The sequence below is a fragment of the Stegodyphus dumicola genome, chromosome 1 (assembly GCF_044657685.1).
Source record: "Stegodyphus dumicola isolate Sdum_Otavi_A_Nest chromosome 1, ASM4465768v1".
Taxonomy (NCBI): domain Eukaryota; kingdom Metazoa; phylum Arthropoda; class Arachnida; order Araneae; family Eresidae; genus Stegodyphus; species Stegodyphus dumicola.
This window is the reverse complement of record NC_140768.1, coordinates 103,508,136-103,527,946: the sequence shown is the minus strand read 5'-3', so window position 1 is coordinate 103,527,946 and position 19,811 is coordinate 103,508,136. Positions and strand designations below refer to the sequence as shown.

At 30.9% G+C, this 19,811-nt stretch overlaps 1 protein-coding gene across 5 annotated transcripts in view; it reads left to right on the top strand.

Moving 5' to 3' along the window:
- The window catches only part of LOC118182008 (phosphatidylinositol-3,5-bisphosphate 3-phosphatase MTMR3), a 194,761-nt gene that overhangs the window by 121,904 nt on the left and 53,046 nt on the right, over positions 1-19,811 (top strand). For all 5 annotated transcript variants that reach the window (XM_085818549.1, XM_085818533.1, XM_085818543.1 and 2 more), the window contains 2 exons: positions 4,607-5,527; positions 13,686-13,799. In XM_085818549.1, coding sequence (XP_085674675.1) covers positions 4,607-5,527; positions 13,686-13,799 — 1,035 coding nt within the window. The remainder of the gene's footprint in view (positions 1-4,606; positions 5,528-13,685; positions 13,800-19,811) is intronic.

The following is a 19,811-nucleotide window of genomic DNA, read 5'->3' as shown; positions in this document are numbered from 1 at the left end:
TCGTGCATAGAACTTCTTGATTTATAATACAATGCATATGATGAATGTTTGAACCGTGAATTTCACTAAGTTTTTTTCTTAGTAATGCTACGAAGCCCTTGTTTTTCCCAGTCATTCATGGAGCGCCATCTGTAGCTACAGAATTTAATTCTGCCAAAGGTAGATTGTATTTCGGCAGAAGCCCAAAAACACAAGTAAATATATCTTCTCCTGTGGTAGTACCAGGCATCGGTATTAGTTCCAGTAATTCCTCAAAAATGTTAAAATTCTTGTCACAAGAACGAAGAAACACTGCTAATTGAGTTTTGCCATTAATGTCCGTGCTCTCGTCACAGGCAATGGAGAAACTTTCGAAACTAGATGATTTTGCTTTGATCTGATCACTTAAATTCGCGGCTAAATCAGTAACTCTTTCCGCAACTGTATTTCGAGACAATGAAATTCATTGAAAAGCCTTCACATTTCCAGCACAAACAATTTCTCCAGCTTTATTTATTCTTTCCACAAGAGATAAATCAAATTGCTGAAATATTTCTTCAAAAATATTCTAACAATATCACAAAATGTCAAATGTTTAGCAAAAATCAATTCAAAACAGAGAACTAATTCTATCTCACAGCGAAATCGCTACAAATCAATCACAGCATTAAGTAAACAAACAGTTCGCTAGAACTACAGCTACTACTGAGATGAGTTGTTTGTTCTCGGCTTTTTAAGCTTTATAATTAATTTCTTGAATATACTGGAAACATCTATAAATATCTGGATTTTTGTGGATGACAACAGCAATTACGAGATATTTATTTATTAGGTATTAAATGCACACGCTGTTCTATTTTTAACCTTCCAACACAGCTGTCTTTTCAAAAATTGTCTGCGTTGCTAAGGCAACATGAAGCAAATCTAATTACAATTCTAAATAAAAAAAAAACTAAATAAATGAATAACTATGAAATCCGTAACAATATGAATTAAGTAATAATTAATAATAAAGCGAAGTGCATGAATATGCATGCACCAATATATCGTACAAAACTATGATTGGAAAACTGAGACCATGAGTTCGGCCACATTCGGCTATCGGGGGATGCGTACAAGTTCTGAGTGCACGTGTCCCCGAAAAGCCGAAGGTAGCTGAACGCAAGCTACTCACACACATTTGTAATTTATGTAGTGTATGTGTCAGCTCGATGTGAGTAATCTAACAACACTAAATAAATTATCGTTAATTACTTAGCAGTAAACATTTCATTTTTTTCTTCGTCGATGTTATTTTATTATTATATATTATTATTTGCCGATATATTGGCCGGGCCGCAAAAATATTTGTTGTGGGCCACGAGTTTGACATCCTTGCTGTAGATGATTGATCCCATCCAGTATTTTTCATTTTATTATGAAAATTGTTTAAAAAATGCATGCTTGCAAAAATTTTGTTTTTTCTGTGTAAATTATTATTATTACTTTCTTTCTGTTTATTATTTTTTTTATAAATTATTACTATCATTTTCTTCCTGTTTTATTATTTTTGTATTTAAGAATAAATTTATTGCAAAAGCTGGAAATATTGTATCGCTATTTGCTTCAAATGCTAATTTTCTTTACAAAGAAACTTCATGAATTAATTTTACTAAAACATCAAATCAATATCAAGAATCTGCTGTTTTTTTTACAGTAAAAATATTACTTTAAAAAAAAATTATTTTCACTTATTTAAGAATAGTCACAGTAGTCAATTCAATGGTGTAAGCTTTGTAAAGTAATAAAAGATTAATCTTTTGAGAAAATGCTCTTATGAATTCCAAGAAGGAAAAAATGTAGTGAAATATCCTTAAAACAACAGTCAACAGTTTTGTCTCCTGTTGAAGTTCTGTTCTGTTTTTTTAATTATGTTCTCCATGAAAGGAATTTATTTTTAATGAAACTGAATAGCACACTTAATTCATAACATGGACTATAATTTAATGAATAGTATTTTTTATTATCCACTCTTTATTACTATTATTTGAATGGAATTTTGATCATTAAATTCATGCTATTTCTCTGGTAGAAATTCCTGGATAAGGTATGAATGTTTATAATTTTGGTGTATTTGAAGACTTGGGTACCTAAAATTTGTCAATGTGAAATTACTTTTGAGATATTGTTCGTAAATAGACAGCATATGTTGAAATTAAATTCAGGGGTGCGGCCTATACAGCATATGTTGAAATTAAATTCAGGGGTGCGGCCTATACATGCAAATTATTAGAAATAGATGTATACAAACAGCTGGCAACACAGTAAAATGTATTTAATGATTGAGCATAAAATACATTGTTGGGTGAACGTTTCCTGATATTGTACTAGTTGTGGTTGCTGGTTATGGTGACCAGTTGTGGGATACTAGTACTAGTGATAATTGATACTGGTAGTGCAGCCAACTACTGTAGTGATCGACAGTGACAGTGAATAAGGAGTGAGTGCTAAGCACATGTTTCACTGTCACAGAAACTTCTCATTGAAAATTAGGTAAGTACTGTTTTCCGCCTAACTGCTTTCACACCTGCAAAATGGAAAAATATTATATACAGGCTATCTGTCAGTTATCCTCAAGATTTTTTTTAATTAGGCATATTTAGAATATTGTATTTCTTCTAAGAGAAATTATATATAAAAATTGAAGAAGGTTTTATATATATAAATATGCATGTGCATGTTTATAGTATAAAGAGTACAATGCAGAAATATTCCATACTGCTTTGCACAGAAATATGGGCCAACCAAGTATTGGTCTTTCCAAAAAATATATCTAGACCTTTTCATTCTTTTTCTTTTTTAACTTCTTCCGTTACCTCTTTCTTGGCTTATAAGAAGGGCAGACAAAAGAGCATTCTGTTGAACCAGTAAAACTTTGTGGTGAGCTGAAAAAGCCATGACACAAAATAACGAAAACAAGCAGAGCGAGCATGGGAAATCAATCGAGCTAGAAACCAGCCAGCGAAAGGTGTAGACACATCCATGCATGCGCAAATTTAGCTACTCTTATTGGCCATAGCTTAGACCCCCGTCTCGCAGGTGTGAACGGATGTCCCGTATTTTATGCCCTTATGACTATGCCTCTATGCTCTTTATGCCACCGTCTGAACAAAGCTTAAGATGGTGAGACATTGTAGATAATGGAGGAAAATATATAACTGATTAAAATGTTAAATTGTGTTTTTTTATATTATTTAAAAATTTACCAAAAAATGCTCATGAATTTATGGACTGACCCAATATTTGGATATAAATGGTACCTAATGTGTTAATACTCATTTTAACATTGAACTGAGGCACGATTTTATGTGATTTCCCTTTAATTACTATTCTTCAGAGTGCCAGAAATATCTTTCTCAGACTTCCTATTCCTACTGACAAGAATATGCATTCAAAAAATTGTAATTAGGTACACAAAATGCATCTAGAAATATGTCCAAACAGTTAAAGTAATACACATATTAGAAAAAAAGGAATCGAGGTATAAGTTGGAAGAATAATATTGGAACTACATTGGAAAAAAATATTTACTCTTGATTATTTTGGCAACTGTAGGCTTTGTGGCTTAACACTTGGTTGCTTAGAGAGTTAACCTACCATAAATTAGTTGCAGTACATTTGTCCATGGTTATTTTGATAACATTAAATAATGAGAAAAAATGTCCTTCAAAAACAGCAATGGAATTTAACTACTTTAATATAAATAAGTATTTTCTCAGTTTTTTAATTCAGAAAATGCAGACATTTGTCTATTAGCTGTTCATAATGTGTGTAACATAAAAGCTGATTAATGAACTTTCATGTCATACAAATGGGCAATTCTTGGAGAGCATCCCTCATTTACTGGAAGAGAAAATGCAAATGTAAAATTTAAAATTGGGCTAAAAAAGAACATTTAGTTTGGCATAAATGTTTTCCAAGTATATTTTTCCCTGCAGGAGCTGGGTGGCTCTGCAGAAATATTTTTGCATCTAAAGATGAAGAAATTGTGTCTGATCACCCTCAGAATCTGTACTTAAACTAAGATTGCTTTTTTGCCTAATTTTAAATGGTTGGCTAAAACAAAAACAAGCTGTTTGGTAACTTAACCTATTGGTGACATTTATTGGGCATTTGACTATTTTTACAATATATTTTGACAGTCCGTTGCTTAACTTAAATTAAAATGAATTATTCTGTAATACTTCAATACTATTAACTGAATTGTTAATCACAATGAACAATGTGTTTGCCATATTTTTGTATGCAAATGGGCGGGACTTTGGCAATTTCATAATATTATCTAAATGATATTATTATTTGCGATCATGATCTGCAACACCTGCTGCATTATTTTAGCTATTTATTGTTTCCATCATTTTCTCTTGTGTTTGAATAAAAAAAAGCTTCTGAGTTTTTAAATTTTCTTTATTATTATTGAATTATGAAACTATTGAAATTTAATGTGATAATTTACATTTATGTATTCTTAATTTTTTGTATGTATTTCCTTATTTGAAAATAGTATAAAAGTGGTAAATAGCATACTACGCTGTTTCCCTTTAGTAATATGATGTTTTTAAACAGTTTTCCTTTGTCTGTTTTGAAGGTTTTAAGGCCATCTTACCATATAAGAAATCTGAAATTTTGGAGTGATGTTTATCTACCAAACAATTCTGTCAATCTTGGAAGATCGACTATGCCTCCAGTCGAAGAACCTCTTCCAGAAGAAAATCTGGAAAAATCTAATCTCGTGAAAACAAAATCATGTGATAACATACCATGTGCTGAACATTCTTTAACTTTGCAACGGCGTAACAGTGACCCTAACATAGTAGAAAATACTTTTATAGAACCCGTACTTTATCCACATATTCCAGAATATACTGAAAAAATCTCTACTCATAACTCGAACATAATGGAAAATTCAGTGCTAAGTAATCTGTGCAATGGCTTTGGTGCTGATAGGTCTGAATTAGATGACTTAGAAAGGACAGGTAGTAAAAGCTTTGGAATTTCACATTCAAATTTAGTTTTGAAGGAACCTACAATCGATGGTTCCACTGATACACTAGTCAGTGAAAATGGCGCATTAGTTCAAGAACAGTGTAGAAATGAATCCAGTCATACAAACAGTGGTGAGACATTTTCGTATTCAAAGTTAACATGTTCAGTCAGTACAAGTACCACCGATCTACCTTTAACGGTGGAAGGTGTCTTGCAGTCTGTGACACAGAATATCAGTTATATTGATAGTAAGATGCCAAATTGGTGTCAAAATGTGATTGGTGCTTTTATTAGCAATAAGAGGAACAGCGATACATCAAATTCGTGCAGCTGTAGCTACACTACACCCAATCATTCACGTACTCCAAGCTCTGGTTTTCCTGCAACTCCTTGTGATGAACCTAGTGACATGCCAACGTTAAAAAAAGATTCCTCCATTCATCAGACTTTGGATGTGGATGGCTTAACTATTGTACCCAATGCTGTGCAAGAAAGAATTAAAAAACTTATTCTGCATTATAAGGTAAGTACAGTTTTTAAAAGCACTGATGATAAAGTTTGAATATACTTCATTCTTTGACATGATATATGGGAATTAAATAAAAAATAGTACTTAGCACAGGTTTTCAAAATCATGTAAAATTGCGGAGAGTTCAAGAGTATTTTAAAATTTGACAGGATTCGTAGCAGTCCTTACAAATGCTTATAAGTCCTTATATTTGAAAATAAAATATAAAGGCCCTTATAGGTGCTTACTTTTTCTTTAAAGCCCCCCCCCCTTTTTTTTTTTTTTTTTGCTTTTAGTGCTTTTTTTTTTTTTTTTTAATGAATGCGCAATTTTTCCCCGTATCAAAGCCGAAACTAAATAAACAACTTTTCTTCCTAATATGGAATGTCAGATGGTGAATCATACTCCCGGAAATAGCTTTTCCCCCTTTCTCTGCATTAACATAACCTTTGGTGCGCACAAGAGTACAGACAGGTGCATGTTGTTCTATTGGCCAAAGAATTGTGAAAACGGTACAAAATTCCGGTACATTCGGTATTCTTTTCCTCCCACCAAATACTACACACGTTTGAATTTCTATCAAGATTTTAATAATTTGCATTCTCGTTCCGCGTGGTCAGTTCATATTCTTGTTTATTATGATTGTTATGCTTACATTATGAGTATATGCATGAATATGTATAATAATATAGTTGCAGTAACTGCTGAAGTATAGATAAACTTCTCAAAATGGGTGTGTTTTTACACAGATTAGCTTTCTAAGGAATTATATTCGGAATGGTTTAAATAAAAGGAAAATAATCGAATAGTCAAAATATTTTTTTTTCCGCCAATACATTATACAGTACGGAGGTTGGGAGGTTCTCCCCTTTCTCCACAAAATCTCTAATATTGAAACAGCAATTTTTTTTTTTTTTTTTTTTTTTTTTTGTCACTGTCTAATCTGGATTTTATAGGACTAAAAGTTTTTGCAGTCTACCCAACCTAAGCGAAGATTGATTCTATTCCCAAAATTTAACACAGTCTGTTGAAAATTAGAATCAGAAACTCCCCAGATTAGTAAGTCTCTTTCTTTTCCTTTATTTACTTCTTTATTCTCCGAATACCGGCATCTGTTGATTCCGATTGCGTAATATCACATGTGGAAGAATTACGCCGCACGTATTGCGCAATAACGTTTGCGGTATTTTGCAGAGATAATTAATTTTGATGGTTCAGTCTGAGATTTATTTATGAACACTTAAAAGAGTTTTACGTTGCTTTCTAAGCAGAATATTTCTCAGTTCCGTTGGTCAATTTTTATGTGATGCACATATTGAAATGTCAAAATCATTTATTTAGCCGAGAAGTCTAAAGAACGGCTACAATCTTCCCCACTCCTCTTTTTCCAGTTTATCTGGAATATTCGGCAATTTCCGAGTATGCGGGTTAGTTAAGCTTTTAATGTTAAAGGATGACTGCATGAAGCAAGTTCCCATCCTCTGATTTCAGAAATGTGCCTCTTTTTTACTTAAATTATTTTGTTTGGAATATATGTTAAAGAAAAACTGTTATGCAATGAAAATTTAGAAAATGTTCAGAATATTGATTTAAGTTAAATTATTTAAATATTAATATGAGTGGGAAAATAAATTGTATTTATTATTAGGTGCAAAACGAATGCAATTAATATGGCTTATTAGTATTTATTTTCTATATTTTGAAATGAAATTTCATCATTAAATCTTGTAATATAGTTTAGTTCTGCATAGTTTTTTTTCTCTCATTTTAAACTAATTCTGCAAATTGAACCGTCACTTAAAATTTAAAAAAAAAAAAAAAAAAAAAAAAAAGTTAATTGTTTTCCATGGTTGAGGTAATGCTCATTCTCTTAATAAATATTGCATTGCTCATATTTTAAATTACAAGTCTAATTTTTCTTTTAAGGTTATGCAGTTGTGTATTATGTAATTAGACAGGTGCTAAAATGTGCTTGAAAAGTGCTTATAGGTGCTTATTTTTTTAACTAAAATGTGGCTACGAACCCTGTTTGATTATTTTCATATAATAATTAGTGGGAATCTATACATGCTGTGTAATTATTGGTACTTTCTGATTATTGATACCTGTATGTTTAATCTTGATACACTTGCTGTGTATTTACATATTTTCTGCAGATATGTGCATAGCATGTGTTCGAGTGTCAAGAGATTTATACACTTCATATTTAACTGATCAATGTATTTTTTCCATAATTATTTTGAAGACTATTGCTGGCTGTGAAAATATAAATATCAGTTATATTGATAGCCTTCACCTCAGGCTTTGTTAAATGATAGTTTAACCCTCCGAGTGCCATATCCAGTCATGAGATTTTTTTGTCATTTGGTATATATTAGCTTATAATTTTAAGATATTTTGCTCTCTTACTTTCTTTAATAATGTAAATGTCATTTTATTGAGTGTAAGTTTATGGAAATAGAGAGTAAAATGAGTAAATATTCAAATTTAGGTAATAAATTCTGTTAAGTTACCTGTATAAGTTACTTCAAAATACCTGCCCAGTGATAAATATGCCACATGAGCGCATGACGGTGAAAACCGTACAAAGCAAAGGGGCATTTTCCTTTGTTTAGTTATTTATTCTTCAAATACCGGCAGCTGTTGATTCCGATTGCATAATATCACGTGCGGAAGAATTAAGGTTACTAACATTTACGATATTTCACAGAGATAAAAGAGTTTTACTGTACTTGCTAAGCAGATTATTTTTCAGTTTCACTGGTCTATTATTTTTTCTATGATGCACATATTGAAATGTCAAAAGCATTATTTAGCTGAAAAATCTAAAGAATGGCTACAATCTACCCCCCTTTCCTCTTTTACCAGTTACGCTCGACTATCCAGAATTTCAGATATTCGGCAATTTCTGAGTATGCCAGTTAGTTAAGCTTTTTCTCTTAAAGGATGAAGCAATTTCCCGTTTTCCGATTTCAGAAAAGTTCCTTTTTTTACTTATTTTTACTTAAATTACTTTGCTTGCAATATCTGTTAAGGGAAACTGTTATACAATGAAAATTTAGAAAATGTTCAGAATTTTTATTTAAATTATTTAAATAGTAATATGAGTGAAAAAATAAATTGTATTTATTTTTACGTGCCAAGTGAATATAATAAATGGTGCTACTTTGGTAGACGGTTGAACGGATTTTTGGCGATTTACGTTGGCGCAATTTTTACAAACGTCAGCCATCTTGAAAAATGATGTTTTTACGCATAGTAAAGTATTCAAAACTTAAAAAAAAAAATAATAAATATTGTTAAAAGTAATTGATTAAATTTTTGTTGAAAATGTCGTTTTTTAAGATGGCAGGCAAGTGTAAATAAATACATTTAGTATGAGTATAAAATACTAAAGTAAAGTTATTATTACTTTCACATAGCAAAGAAGAGAATAAAAACACCACTATAAAAACATTGTGCCAACGTTTAATTAGATTAAAATATTACTGAAATTGAATATCGAATTAAAAATCATCATATTAACATTTAAAAGAATAAGAATATTATTAAATTCAAATACTTTAAAATATGTATGTAGAATATAATTAACATTAAAACATATGGACAGTAATTATCTCAGCAATTTTTGAAAATAGTGTATTAATTTTTTTAACAAAAATTGAAATATACAATTATAAAACAAAAGAAAAATATGTACTTGCGTTTTTTTTTTAGTCATTTAACATGTTGTTTATTGATAAGTACTACAAAAAAAAAATCGGATTCATAATTTAGATAACATCTTTGAAGGAATTCGAAGATATGAATTAAATTTTAAAACGGTGCGGAAATGCACAAATTGTCAGTAACCAATCAGGGACCTGATTACAGCTGGTTAATACACAAATATTCTATAACCAATCAGAGAGCTTATTACATCACGGCTAGAATTAAAATTATTTAAAAATTCATACATAATAAAATCATTTTTTAAAAAATGCAAAATTAAATTGTATTTTAATATTTAACAACCATAAATAATGTTTAAAACATTATATTAAATTTATACATGTTAAAACCAGTTACTATTAAAGTAAAGTGACGTCATTGATTACATCAACCACAACATAAAATTTCATAAAATATCATAAACAATAAAATTTTTATTTCAAATAAAAATGCAAAATTAAATTGATTTTTAATATTTAGAAGCCATAAATAATATTTAAAACACGGAATTTATGCACAATAAAACACATTATTTTTTGAATAAAATGACAACGAAGTATCGGTTACCATAAATAACTTATCCAGCAATGGGTTTCGCCAAAAGAAAATTGCCAAAATCCGTGCAACCGTCTACCAAAGTAGCACCTAATAAATATGACTTAGTAATATTTATTTTCTCTATTTTGAACTGAAATTTCATCTTTAAATCTTGTAATACAATTTAGTTTTGCATAGTTTTCTTTTCTCTCTTTCTTAACTAGTTCTGTAAATTGAACTGTTATTTAAAATTAAAAAAAAAAAAAAAAGAAGAAGAAGAAGAAGAAAGAAAGAGTGTTAATTGTTTTCCATGGTTGAGTAATGCTCATTCTCTCTTAATAAATACTGAATTTTTCTTTTAAGGTTATGCAGTTGTGTATAATGTTATTAGATAGGTGCTCATTTTTTTCTTAAAATGTGCTTGAAAAGTGCTTATAGGTGCCTATTTTTTAACTAAAATGTAGCTACAAACCCTGTTAACAAATTATTTAAATTATTTTTCTAATTTTATATAACTAGTCAGCTTTGTTTATTTCAGTTACTTTTGCAAAGTAATATATTTCAACCCCCCTTTTTTACTTCCTTGTATGAAGTAGAGAAAGTATTGTAATGGCAAAAAGTTTCGGGCATCATATTTCAATACAAATATCCATTTTGACCATTTAAACGATGTTTTTGCATGTCGTCTGTACACTTGGACAAAGGACTCTTTTTTTTTTTTTTTTCCCAAAATGGATTATAAAATGGACTCGGAAGAGGTTCCTCCCTCCATAACATCTGTACATACGTTTGTATGTATCTCGCATAACTCAAAAAACAAGTAGCCATAAAATTGTTGAAATTCTGTATACGAGACTGCTATAACATAGTTATGCACCTCCCATTTTCGTAGCATGGACTACATCAAAACATGTACAGTGGCTCTCAAAGTGTTTGTACACTTATGAGTTTCAGTGAAATATTGCTTTATTCATTTATAAAAATTTATATTTGATAATGAGAATTTTTGATTAAATTTTTCTTAGTAAAAATACATTAGTTATTGTATGAACATAGTACAAGTGTTTTTTAAGTCTTTGTAAAAAGGAAGTATTGTATTCATGAAAAAATTCGGGTATCATGCTTCAACGAAAATATTCATTTTGACTTCTATCGAATGCAATTTAATGATGTTTTTGTGTTACATCCATACGTAAGGACAGAATAAAGGATTCTTTTCTCCCAAAAATTATAAAACCGATTTTATCTTTTAAAATATTTAAATAATGAACCATGTTCATTATTTGAATTATATTATCATTATCAAGTAATGAACATGGTTCATTATACCATCAGTAAATACTAAATTACCTAACCCTGATGCTGACATGCGTCCACACACAAGGACATCTCCACCGCCATGCATTACTGCTCCAACCAAGTTCTTGGGATTATTTTTGCATTTTGTATAATAAAAAAAGTGACAGATGATAACTTTATGAAATTTTATGAAAATATTTCGGTGTATGATGACTTTTGTGAGGCTTGTTTTATGATGCCTCCTTACATTTTTCAGTTTTATAAAAAGTAAATAAATTTATTAAAGAAAAGAATTAGTTTTATTCAAAATCACACGGAAAAGTTATTAAGAAATTGGTTTTATTCAAAATCACAAGGGCATGATTTAAAAAAAACGCTGAGCTTTATATTCAAATTCAGTTCCAGGCTACAGTGTGTTGTCTACAAATTCTTAAAAGTGTATGAACACCTTTGAGAGCCACTGTATATATACTCTGTTACCTTGATGGGTGAGCTCAGTTTTTTTTTTTTTTTTTTTTTTTTTTTTTTTTTTTTTATGCTGGTAAATTGTGCATTTTTTCTATTAAAGTGATTGAATTACTATTTTGTTCTTATGTTTCAATTAAGGTTTTTATACCTTTGCATTCCGTAGTTTAGAATTGTCAACAATTTTTATGTGGTGTAACTAAGCATAACGATATGATCATTTGTTTACATTTAAAACTCTTAGTAGAACAGTGAATTATGTCAGTTGGTGCATCAACTTCAGTGTCTTTATGCACAATGGGACCAAACGTAACTTTCAATTTTGGGAACTGAAAAGTCTTCTTGTGCACTGACTGAATTGCTTGTTTTTGCATAGAAATTTTAATTGTGAAAATTGTGTTTTAAACTGTATTTGGTGTTTTAGTTTTTTCTATATTTTACAATTTTTAATAAAGATTTGAGTTTATATGCATTTTTGCTTTTCCGTGAAGTGAGAACTGAATTGATTGAATTAGAAATATATCTGTAATAACATTCGAGGAAATAAATAGAAATGAATTAAATATTCCGTATAAGAAAGTCCTGTGGTGTCCGCATCAGGAATTTTCCTTTCTTGATATGGAAACCAGAAATATATATACAGTTAAAAGTCGTTAATCCGGACTCGTCGGGACTTTGGCGATTCCGCATTATCGATTTTTCCGGATTATAGATCATCAGTTTAAATCTGGTAAGATGGCATGCAGAAATTATAAAATTAAAAATATGAAACCGTAATTTATGAAATAAAGAACAATTATGATCTAAAGGGTATCAAAATTTACAAAAAAAAAAAAAAAAAAAAAGGCTTAATATTTATTTGTTTACTTTATTAAACGTTTCTTTCAATGTAAGTTTATGTTGCTTTGTTTTATGTAATAATACTTTTTCTTTAATTCCATAAACAGACATAATTTCTTCTTCAATTACAAAGTTCCGCTGTTCAAGTCCTATAATTGCTGTGTCGAGAATACCGACTAATTTGTCAATCAAAATTTTTTCGTTTTTAATAACTTCTGTGTCACTTTCTTCACTATCGGAAGGGAATTATAATCACGCGGAATTTGATTTAAATCATATCAAAGACGGAGTACATCGAGATGAAATACTACATTTAGTAAGGAATTAAACAAAATAAAATAAAAACATCTGCCCTGAAGATAAGGATAGTGCTGACAGATCAACTTCCAATTCATTGCGCGCCGTGGCGTTCCCCCCCCCTTGTAGATCTTTTACATATTAGTAAATGTATATCGGAAATTCTATTTGACATAATCGAAAGTTCAAGCTTACTTTTATAAAATTGCTCTAACAGTCTGCAAAAAATAATAAGCCGGTTCCAATTCGAAGTTTAAGGAACAACACAATCTGCAACATTAACTGAATTGGAAAAAATTTAGCTTAGCTTATACCATCCGTTATACATTAAACGCGCATGCGTAAACGTATTATGTGCATGCGCGCACGCATATTCGCAGCCGTAAAGGTCTTACGCGCATGCGTCATGCGCAGAAAGTTTGTGGCTTTGAGGTCCGGATTATGGGTGTCCGAATTAACGACTTTTGACTATATATAAGTGCATTGTAATTATATATATATACAATTACTATATAATTACTTGGTAATGGCTTAATGCATTATAGAGATTAATAATTTATAAATATGTAATACAGACAAATTCATTTATGATAATATGTATTCTAGATAAGATGCCAAAAGAGGAAAGAGCTATGTGCGATTTTTTTCTGTCATAATAGTTAGGTTTTTCATCAAACTGTTCAATAATAGAGTATAAAATACAAGAAATTAGTCAAATTTTATCTCTGTATGTGTTCTTAAATATCATTGAAATACAAAAGAACTTCTAAATTAAATTTTGTTGAATCAGTATACGAGAGACAATTTTCTAAAATAAGTGAATGAAGAATCTGACCAAGGTTTTAAATGAAGGAAAAAGTTGAATTTCATTGCTTATTATCCTCTGAAATTCAGCATTTAAATTTTAATTGTCTTTGGTATAAATAATTTGTTAAATGTATGGATGTCTTGTACAATATGCATGATTTTTTAAAAAATTTCTTTTAAAATTTCTTCAGCATTTTAATATATTACATTTTCATAGAATAAAGTTGCAAATCTTCAGTGTGAGCTATCCTCTGCTAGATGTGAATTCCTTCAACATATATGCAGGTATTACCAAGTAAGGGATGGTCATGGAATCGATGCAGATGATGCGGTATGTAACAATGTGCTTCTTTCTTTTAAAATTTTGTAATTGAAATTTTAATATTTTCCATGAGGGATTAAGGTCTGTTTTATCTTTAGGAAGGGGGGATATGGTATTTACGATTATCCTGTCAACTGTGAAAGTTGGCTTACATCGCGTCCATGTTCATATATAATTCTAAAGTAAATAACTTCTATTTAATAAACAGTCGGGATTCAATTTGCTTTGTGTTTGCACATCTTAAAAACGTTTGTCTCGATTTCTACTATTTCATTAATCTTAGAACAGTGTTAGTACACATTTCCCGCCAATAATTGGTCTGCTTTATTACTGTTTTTTCGGCCATTTTCAGCTGACCATAGCATCTTTATTAATACACTTTGTTTTATTTATTTATGTTAGGATCCCATAACTTTGAAAATAATCCATTGCTTGCTCTTTTGTAGAAGGCAGATCCCAAATTTTATTTCTTTACTTTAAATACAAGAAAAACTGCAGCAGTAGCAGTTAATTTACATCCTTGGTACATAAAAACAAAAGGTGATTTATCAAGAATTAGTTGGGCTATATCAAATGAGAGCACATATGTTATCAACTGCATTAACTACTCATAACTGACGCTAAATTGCGCTACAGTCAAAAGTCGTTAATCCGGAATGATCTATAATCCGGACCTCAATGCATAAGCGTTTACTCATGCGCATATGCATTTACGCATGCGCGTTTAATGTATAACAGACGGCATAAGCTAAGCTAAAATTATCCAATTCAGTTAATGTTGCAGATTGTGTTGTTCCTTAATCTTCGAATTGGATCCAGCTTATTATTTTTTGCAGACTGTTAGAGCAATTTTATAAAAGTAAGCTTGAACTTTCGATTATGCCAAATGGAATTTCCGATATATATTTACTAATATGTAAAGGATCTGCAAAGCGAAAGTATGTTTTGAAGTCCATTAAACAAAAAGTGGAATTGCTGCAAAAAATGGATAAAGGCATATCCTTTGTTTTTCTAACCATTCTGAAATCTGTTTATCAATTTTACGCTGCTCTGTGGGGGTGGGCAATAAACTGGAAGTTGATCTGTCAGCACTATCCTTATCTTCAGGGCAGATGTTTTTATTTTATTCGGCTTATAATTCCTTACTAAATGTAGCATTTCATCTCGATATACTCCGTAGCGGTCCTTATAAGTGCTTATAAGTCCTTATATTTGAAAATAAAATATAAGGCCCTTATAGGTGCTTAATTTTCTTTAAAGTCCTTATTTTTTTGTTTTTAGTGCTTATTTTTTGCTTTTAGTGCTTTTTTTTTTTTTTTTTTAATGAACGCCCTATTTTTCCCCATACCAAAGCCGAAACTAACTAAACAACTTTTCTTCCTAATATGGAATATCAGATGGTGAGTCATACTCCCGGAAATAGCGTTGCCCCCTTTTTCTGCATTAACATAACCTTTGGTGTGCACGAAGAGTACAGACAGGTGCCCGTTGTTCTATTGAATTGCGAAAGCAGTAGAAAATTCCGCTACATTCGGCATTCTTTTCCTCCCACCCAAATACTACACACGTTTGAATTTCTATCAAGATCTTAAAAATTTGCATTCTCGTTCTGCTTGGTCAGTTCATATTCATGTTTATTATGATCGTTGTGCTTATATTATGAGCATATGTATGAATGTTTATAATAACATAGTTGCAGTAACTGCTGAAGTATAGTAAACTTCCAAAAATAGTTGTGTTTTAACACAGATTAGCTTTCTAAGGAATAATATTCGGAATGGCTTAAATAAAGGGAAAGAAATCGAATAGTCAAAATAATTTCATTTTTTGGCCAATATATTATACAGTACGAAGGTTGGGAGGTCTCTCCTTTCTCCGCAAAATCTTGAATATTGAAACTGTTACAGTTCGCTGCAAAACAAGCAACAGACTTTTTTTTTTTTTTTTGGTTACTTTCCAATCTGGATTGAATAGGACTAAAAGTTCTGCGGTCTACCAACCCAAGCGAAGAATGATTCTATTCTGGAAATTTAACGCTGTCTGTTGAAAATTAGAATGAAAAACACCCCAGTTATTTAGTTCTGTATTCTCCCAATAACGGCAATTGTTGATTCCGATTGCATAATATCACGTAGGGAAGAATTACGGCGCACATATTGCGCAATAGCGTTTGCCATATATTGCAGAGATAATTAATTTTGGTGTTCAGTCTGAGATTTGTTTATGAACACTTACTTACTAACTGAAAGAGTTTTACTGTGCTTGCTAAACAGAATATTTTTTAGTTCCGTTGGTTTATTTTTATATGATGCACATATTGAAATGTCAAAAGCATTTATTAGCGGAAAAATCTAAAGAGCGTCTACAGTCTACCCCCCCTCCGCTCCTTCAAGTTATGCTCGACTGTCCGAATATTCGCCAATTCCAAGTATGCGGGTTAGTTAAGCTTTTACTGTTAAAGATGGCTGCATGAAGCAAATTTCTGGCTTCTGATTTCAGAAATGTTCGCTCTTTTTTACTTAAATTATTTTGCTTGCAATTTCTGTTAAGAGAGAACTGATATACAATGAAAATTTAGAAAATGTTCAGAATTTAGATTTAAATTATTTAAATATCAATATGAGTGGAAAAATAAATTGTATTTATTATTAGTTCCAAACGAATACAATAAGTATGCCTTATTATTATTTATTTTCTCTATTTTGAACTGAAATTTCATCATTAAATCTTGTAATATAGCTTAGTTCTTCATAGTTTTTTTTTTTCTCTCATTGCAAACTAGTTCTGTAAATTGAACTATTATTTAAAATTAAAAAAAAAAAAAAAATATTTTCCATGGTTTAGGTAATGCTTATTCTCTCTTAATAAGTACTTTATTTCTCATATTTTAAATTACAATTCTAATTTTTAAGGTTATGCAGTTGTGTATGATGTAATTAGACAGGTGCTTATTTTTTTCCTTAAAATGTGCTTGCAAAGTGCTTATAGGTGCTTATTTTTTTAACTAAAATGTGGCTATGAACCTTGGATAGGATTTAAATCAAATTCCTCATCATTATAAATATCACGAATACGCATCAAATAGTTTTCTGGTTGCAATTTTCTAATTTCGACTATGCGTAATGTATGCTTTACGCATGTGCGCGTTGAAAGAAATGTTTAATAAAGTAAACAAATAAATATTAAGCTTTTTTGTAAATTTTGATTTCTTTAGATCACAATTCCTCTTTATTTCATAAATTACGGTTTCATATTTTTAATTTTATAATTTCTGCATGCCATCTTGCCAGATTTAAACTGATGATCTATAATCCGGAAAAACCAATAATCCGGAATCGCCAAAGTCCCGACGAGTCCGGATTAAAGACTTTTGACTGTACTTAACAGCAGTTTCACAGTCGTGGTAATATGTAAATATCAAATGAAGTTCCTGAATTACCAAATTTTTAATCTATTTTTGTATTATTAATAATTATTCCAAAATATAAAATTATATTACAAAATTTCTTTAAACTAATGAAGATGTTTAAATGAGTGATCAGGATTGTTATTTATTTAATTGTAAAGAAAACATATCAGCTTAAAATTTAAAGTAAGGTAAAACAGCTATTAAAATAACTAAGCAAAATTTTATGTAAAAACTTACAGGTTTTCTTGTCTCTGCCTAATGTCAAATTACACTCAGTATACATCCACTCTGAAATACATCCTGTTTGGACATGAAAATGTTTGTTTGGCCTACAATATTTATTTGGAATGCATCTCGAGTTCAGTTAAACATGACTACGTACGCTACTCTTGTTTAACTATCAAGACAATGTTGTTATTGCCTATGAGCATCAGCATGCTTATTGCTACTATTCAGTTGCAGTAGGTATTCCTAGCTATTCAGTAAGCAGCCCACACCATAAGTGATTTTTGTGTTTTTTCACATAAATATTTTGTAGTTTCATGTACAGTATCAACTGCAGTGCTTCATCTCAGTACAGCTTCACCCATTACATTTGTATTTTAGTATTAAACAATGTTATAACAATAGGATTTTTTATAAATTATTTTATTTTTATTTATTAATTATTTTTCCTTATATTTCTTATTGGAAACGTTTGGTACAAGTCCACGGATCTGGAATGGATTAATGATGTATACCAAGGTACCAATGTATTATCCGTTTTTAAAAGATGTCTATTTTATATATATGTGTGTGTGTATATATATATATATATATGTTATATTTTGGCAGTCGGGCACAGGAGTGAAGAAGCTTGGCATCCAAATAATGACAAAGAATAATAAATTTATAGCTCCATGTCTTTATTCAATGCTAATGGCGTATCATTATTCTTTTAGATTACCTTCTCCAGAATTACATATGCAGTAGTAATTTAAACAAAATAAGATTAAATTTACTGTGTAATATTGTTCGAACAAAGGGAGGCAGATGGGAAAAACAGAAGAGATCTGATAGCGGCAGGAGGAGAAAAGTAGTCTAAATAAAAATGGCACGAACTCTGCATTTATAGTAGTGGTTACATAACATGCCAGAATGTCCTCGATAGTACTGTTCTGGTAGGAAGATCCTAAAATTGCGGAAAGTTAATTAGAGTTTGCCTGTTAGCATAAAGCAAAGTCATCATATTTTTTATACTTTATATATACATATTGTAGGGTTCCTCACTTTGTAAATGCTATGTTACTGTTGACATGAAGAATCCTAAGAACTAGTTAGTGAATAATAGCTTGATTTCATGTACGGGAAACATCAAATACGAAGGGTTAACTATCCCTTTATTATTTCAACTAAGATTTAACAAACTCTGTCTTGGAGAAATACAATAAAGCCGCCACTTAGGCTTGAACTTAAGAGATTAAGAATTAAACTCAAACTAATCTAAACTAAAGAGATATAGCCGAAGCTATCAAGATTCTAATAGAATCCCCTTAACGTTTAATGTCTTGCGAAGCTTTTAAGGGCCTAAAGCACGGCCAGGCGTAATAATAGCTTAAGAGAAAGTAGCCTAAAAAGGCAGACGCGTGCTATCTAGAAATCTGGTATCTCTCTCTCCCAGACTGGAGAACTTCGCGGTTTAAATAGCGCTTCTCCTCATTAAGTATTCGGACGGGATTCTAAAACTATGTTCTGGCCGGAAGTCGTAAGTTGAAGTTAAAGATTTGATAGGAAAAAAAGTTTAACTCCAAATTAAAACTGTTAATAAAATTAAAATAACCTTACTATATATACGAGGCGTATTCGGAAACTAAGTACCGTTTTGAAAAAAAAAAAAATAGTAAAACAATTTTTTCGAATCCAATTTCATTTTTACATGAAAGTACACGTCTTAAACTATTTTTCAACATAGTTTCCACCAATGATCAAATACTTGTCATAGCAGGTGACCAGTTTTTGTATACCATCGTCAAAGAAACTTCCCGCCACTTTCGATAACCATGACTCCACAGCATTTTTCATGTCATCGTCAGATCCAAAGCGCTTGCCACCAAGCTCGCGCTTCATGTGCAGGAACAAGTGATAGTCGGACGGCGCCAAGTCCGGGCTGTACGGTGGGTGATCGAACTGTTCCGAATGAAACTGTCGAATTAATGATTGAGTGACACCAGCAGTATGGGGCCGAGCATTGTCATGGAGCAAGTCAATTCCTTTACTTAGCATTCCTTTTCGTTTGTTTTGAATGGCATGCCTTAGTTTTGTTAAAGTCTCACAATATCGTGCCACATTAATGGTTTCACCTCTGGAAAGAAATTCAGTAAGCAAAACGCCTTTCCTATCCCAGTGCACATGATTTTTTGTGATGACATTGTCACTTTGAACTTTTGTTTTTTCGGAGAATGAGTGTGTCTCCACTCTATCGATTGTTGTTTCGATTCTGGTGTGAAATGACACACCCAAGTTTCATCACCTGTTACAATTTGGTTTAAAAAGTTTTCTCCCTCATCACTGTACCGCGTGAGAAATGTCAGGGCACTACCAAGTCACTTTGTTTTGTGAATATCAGTGAGCAT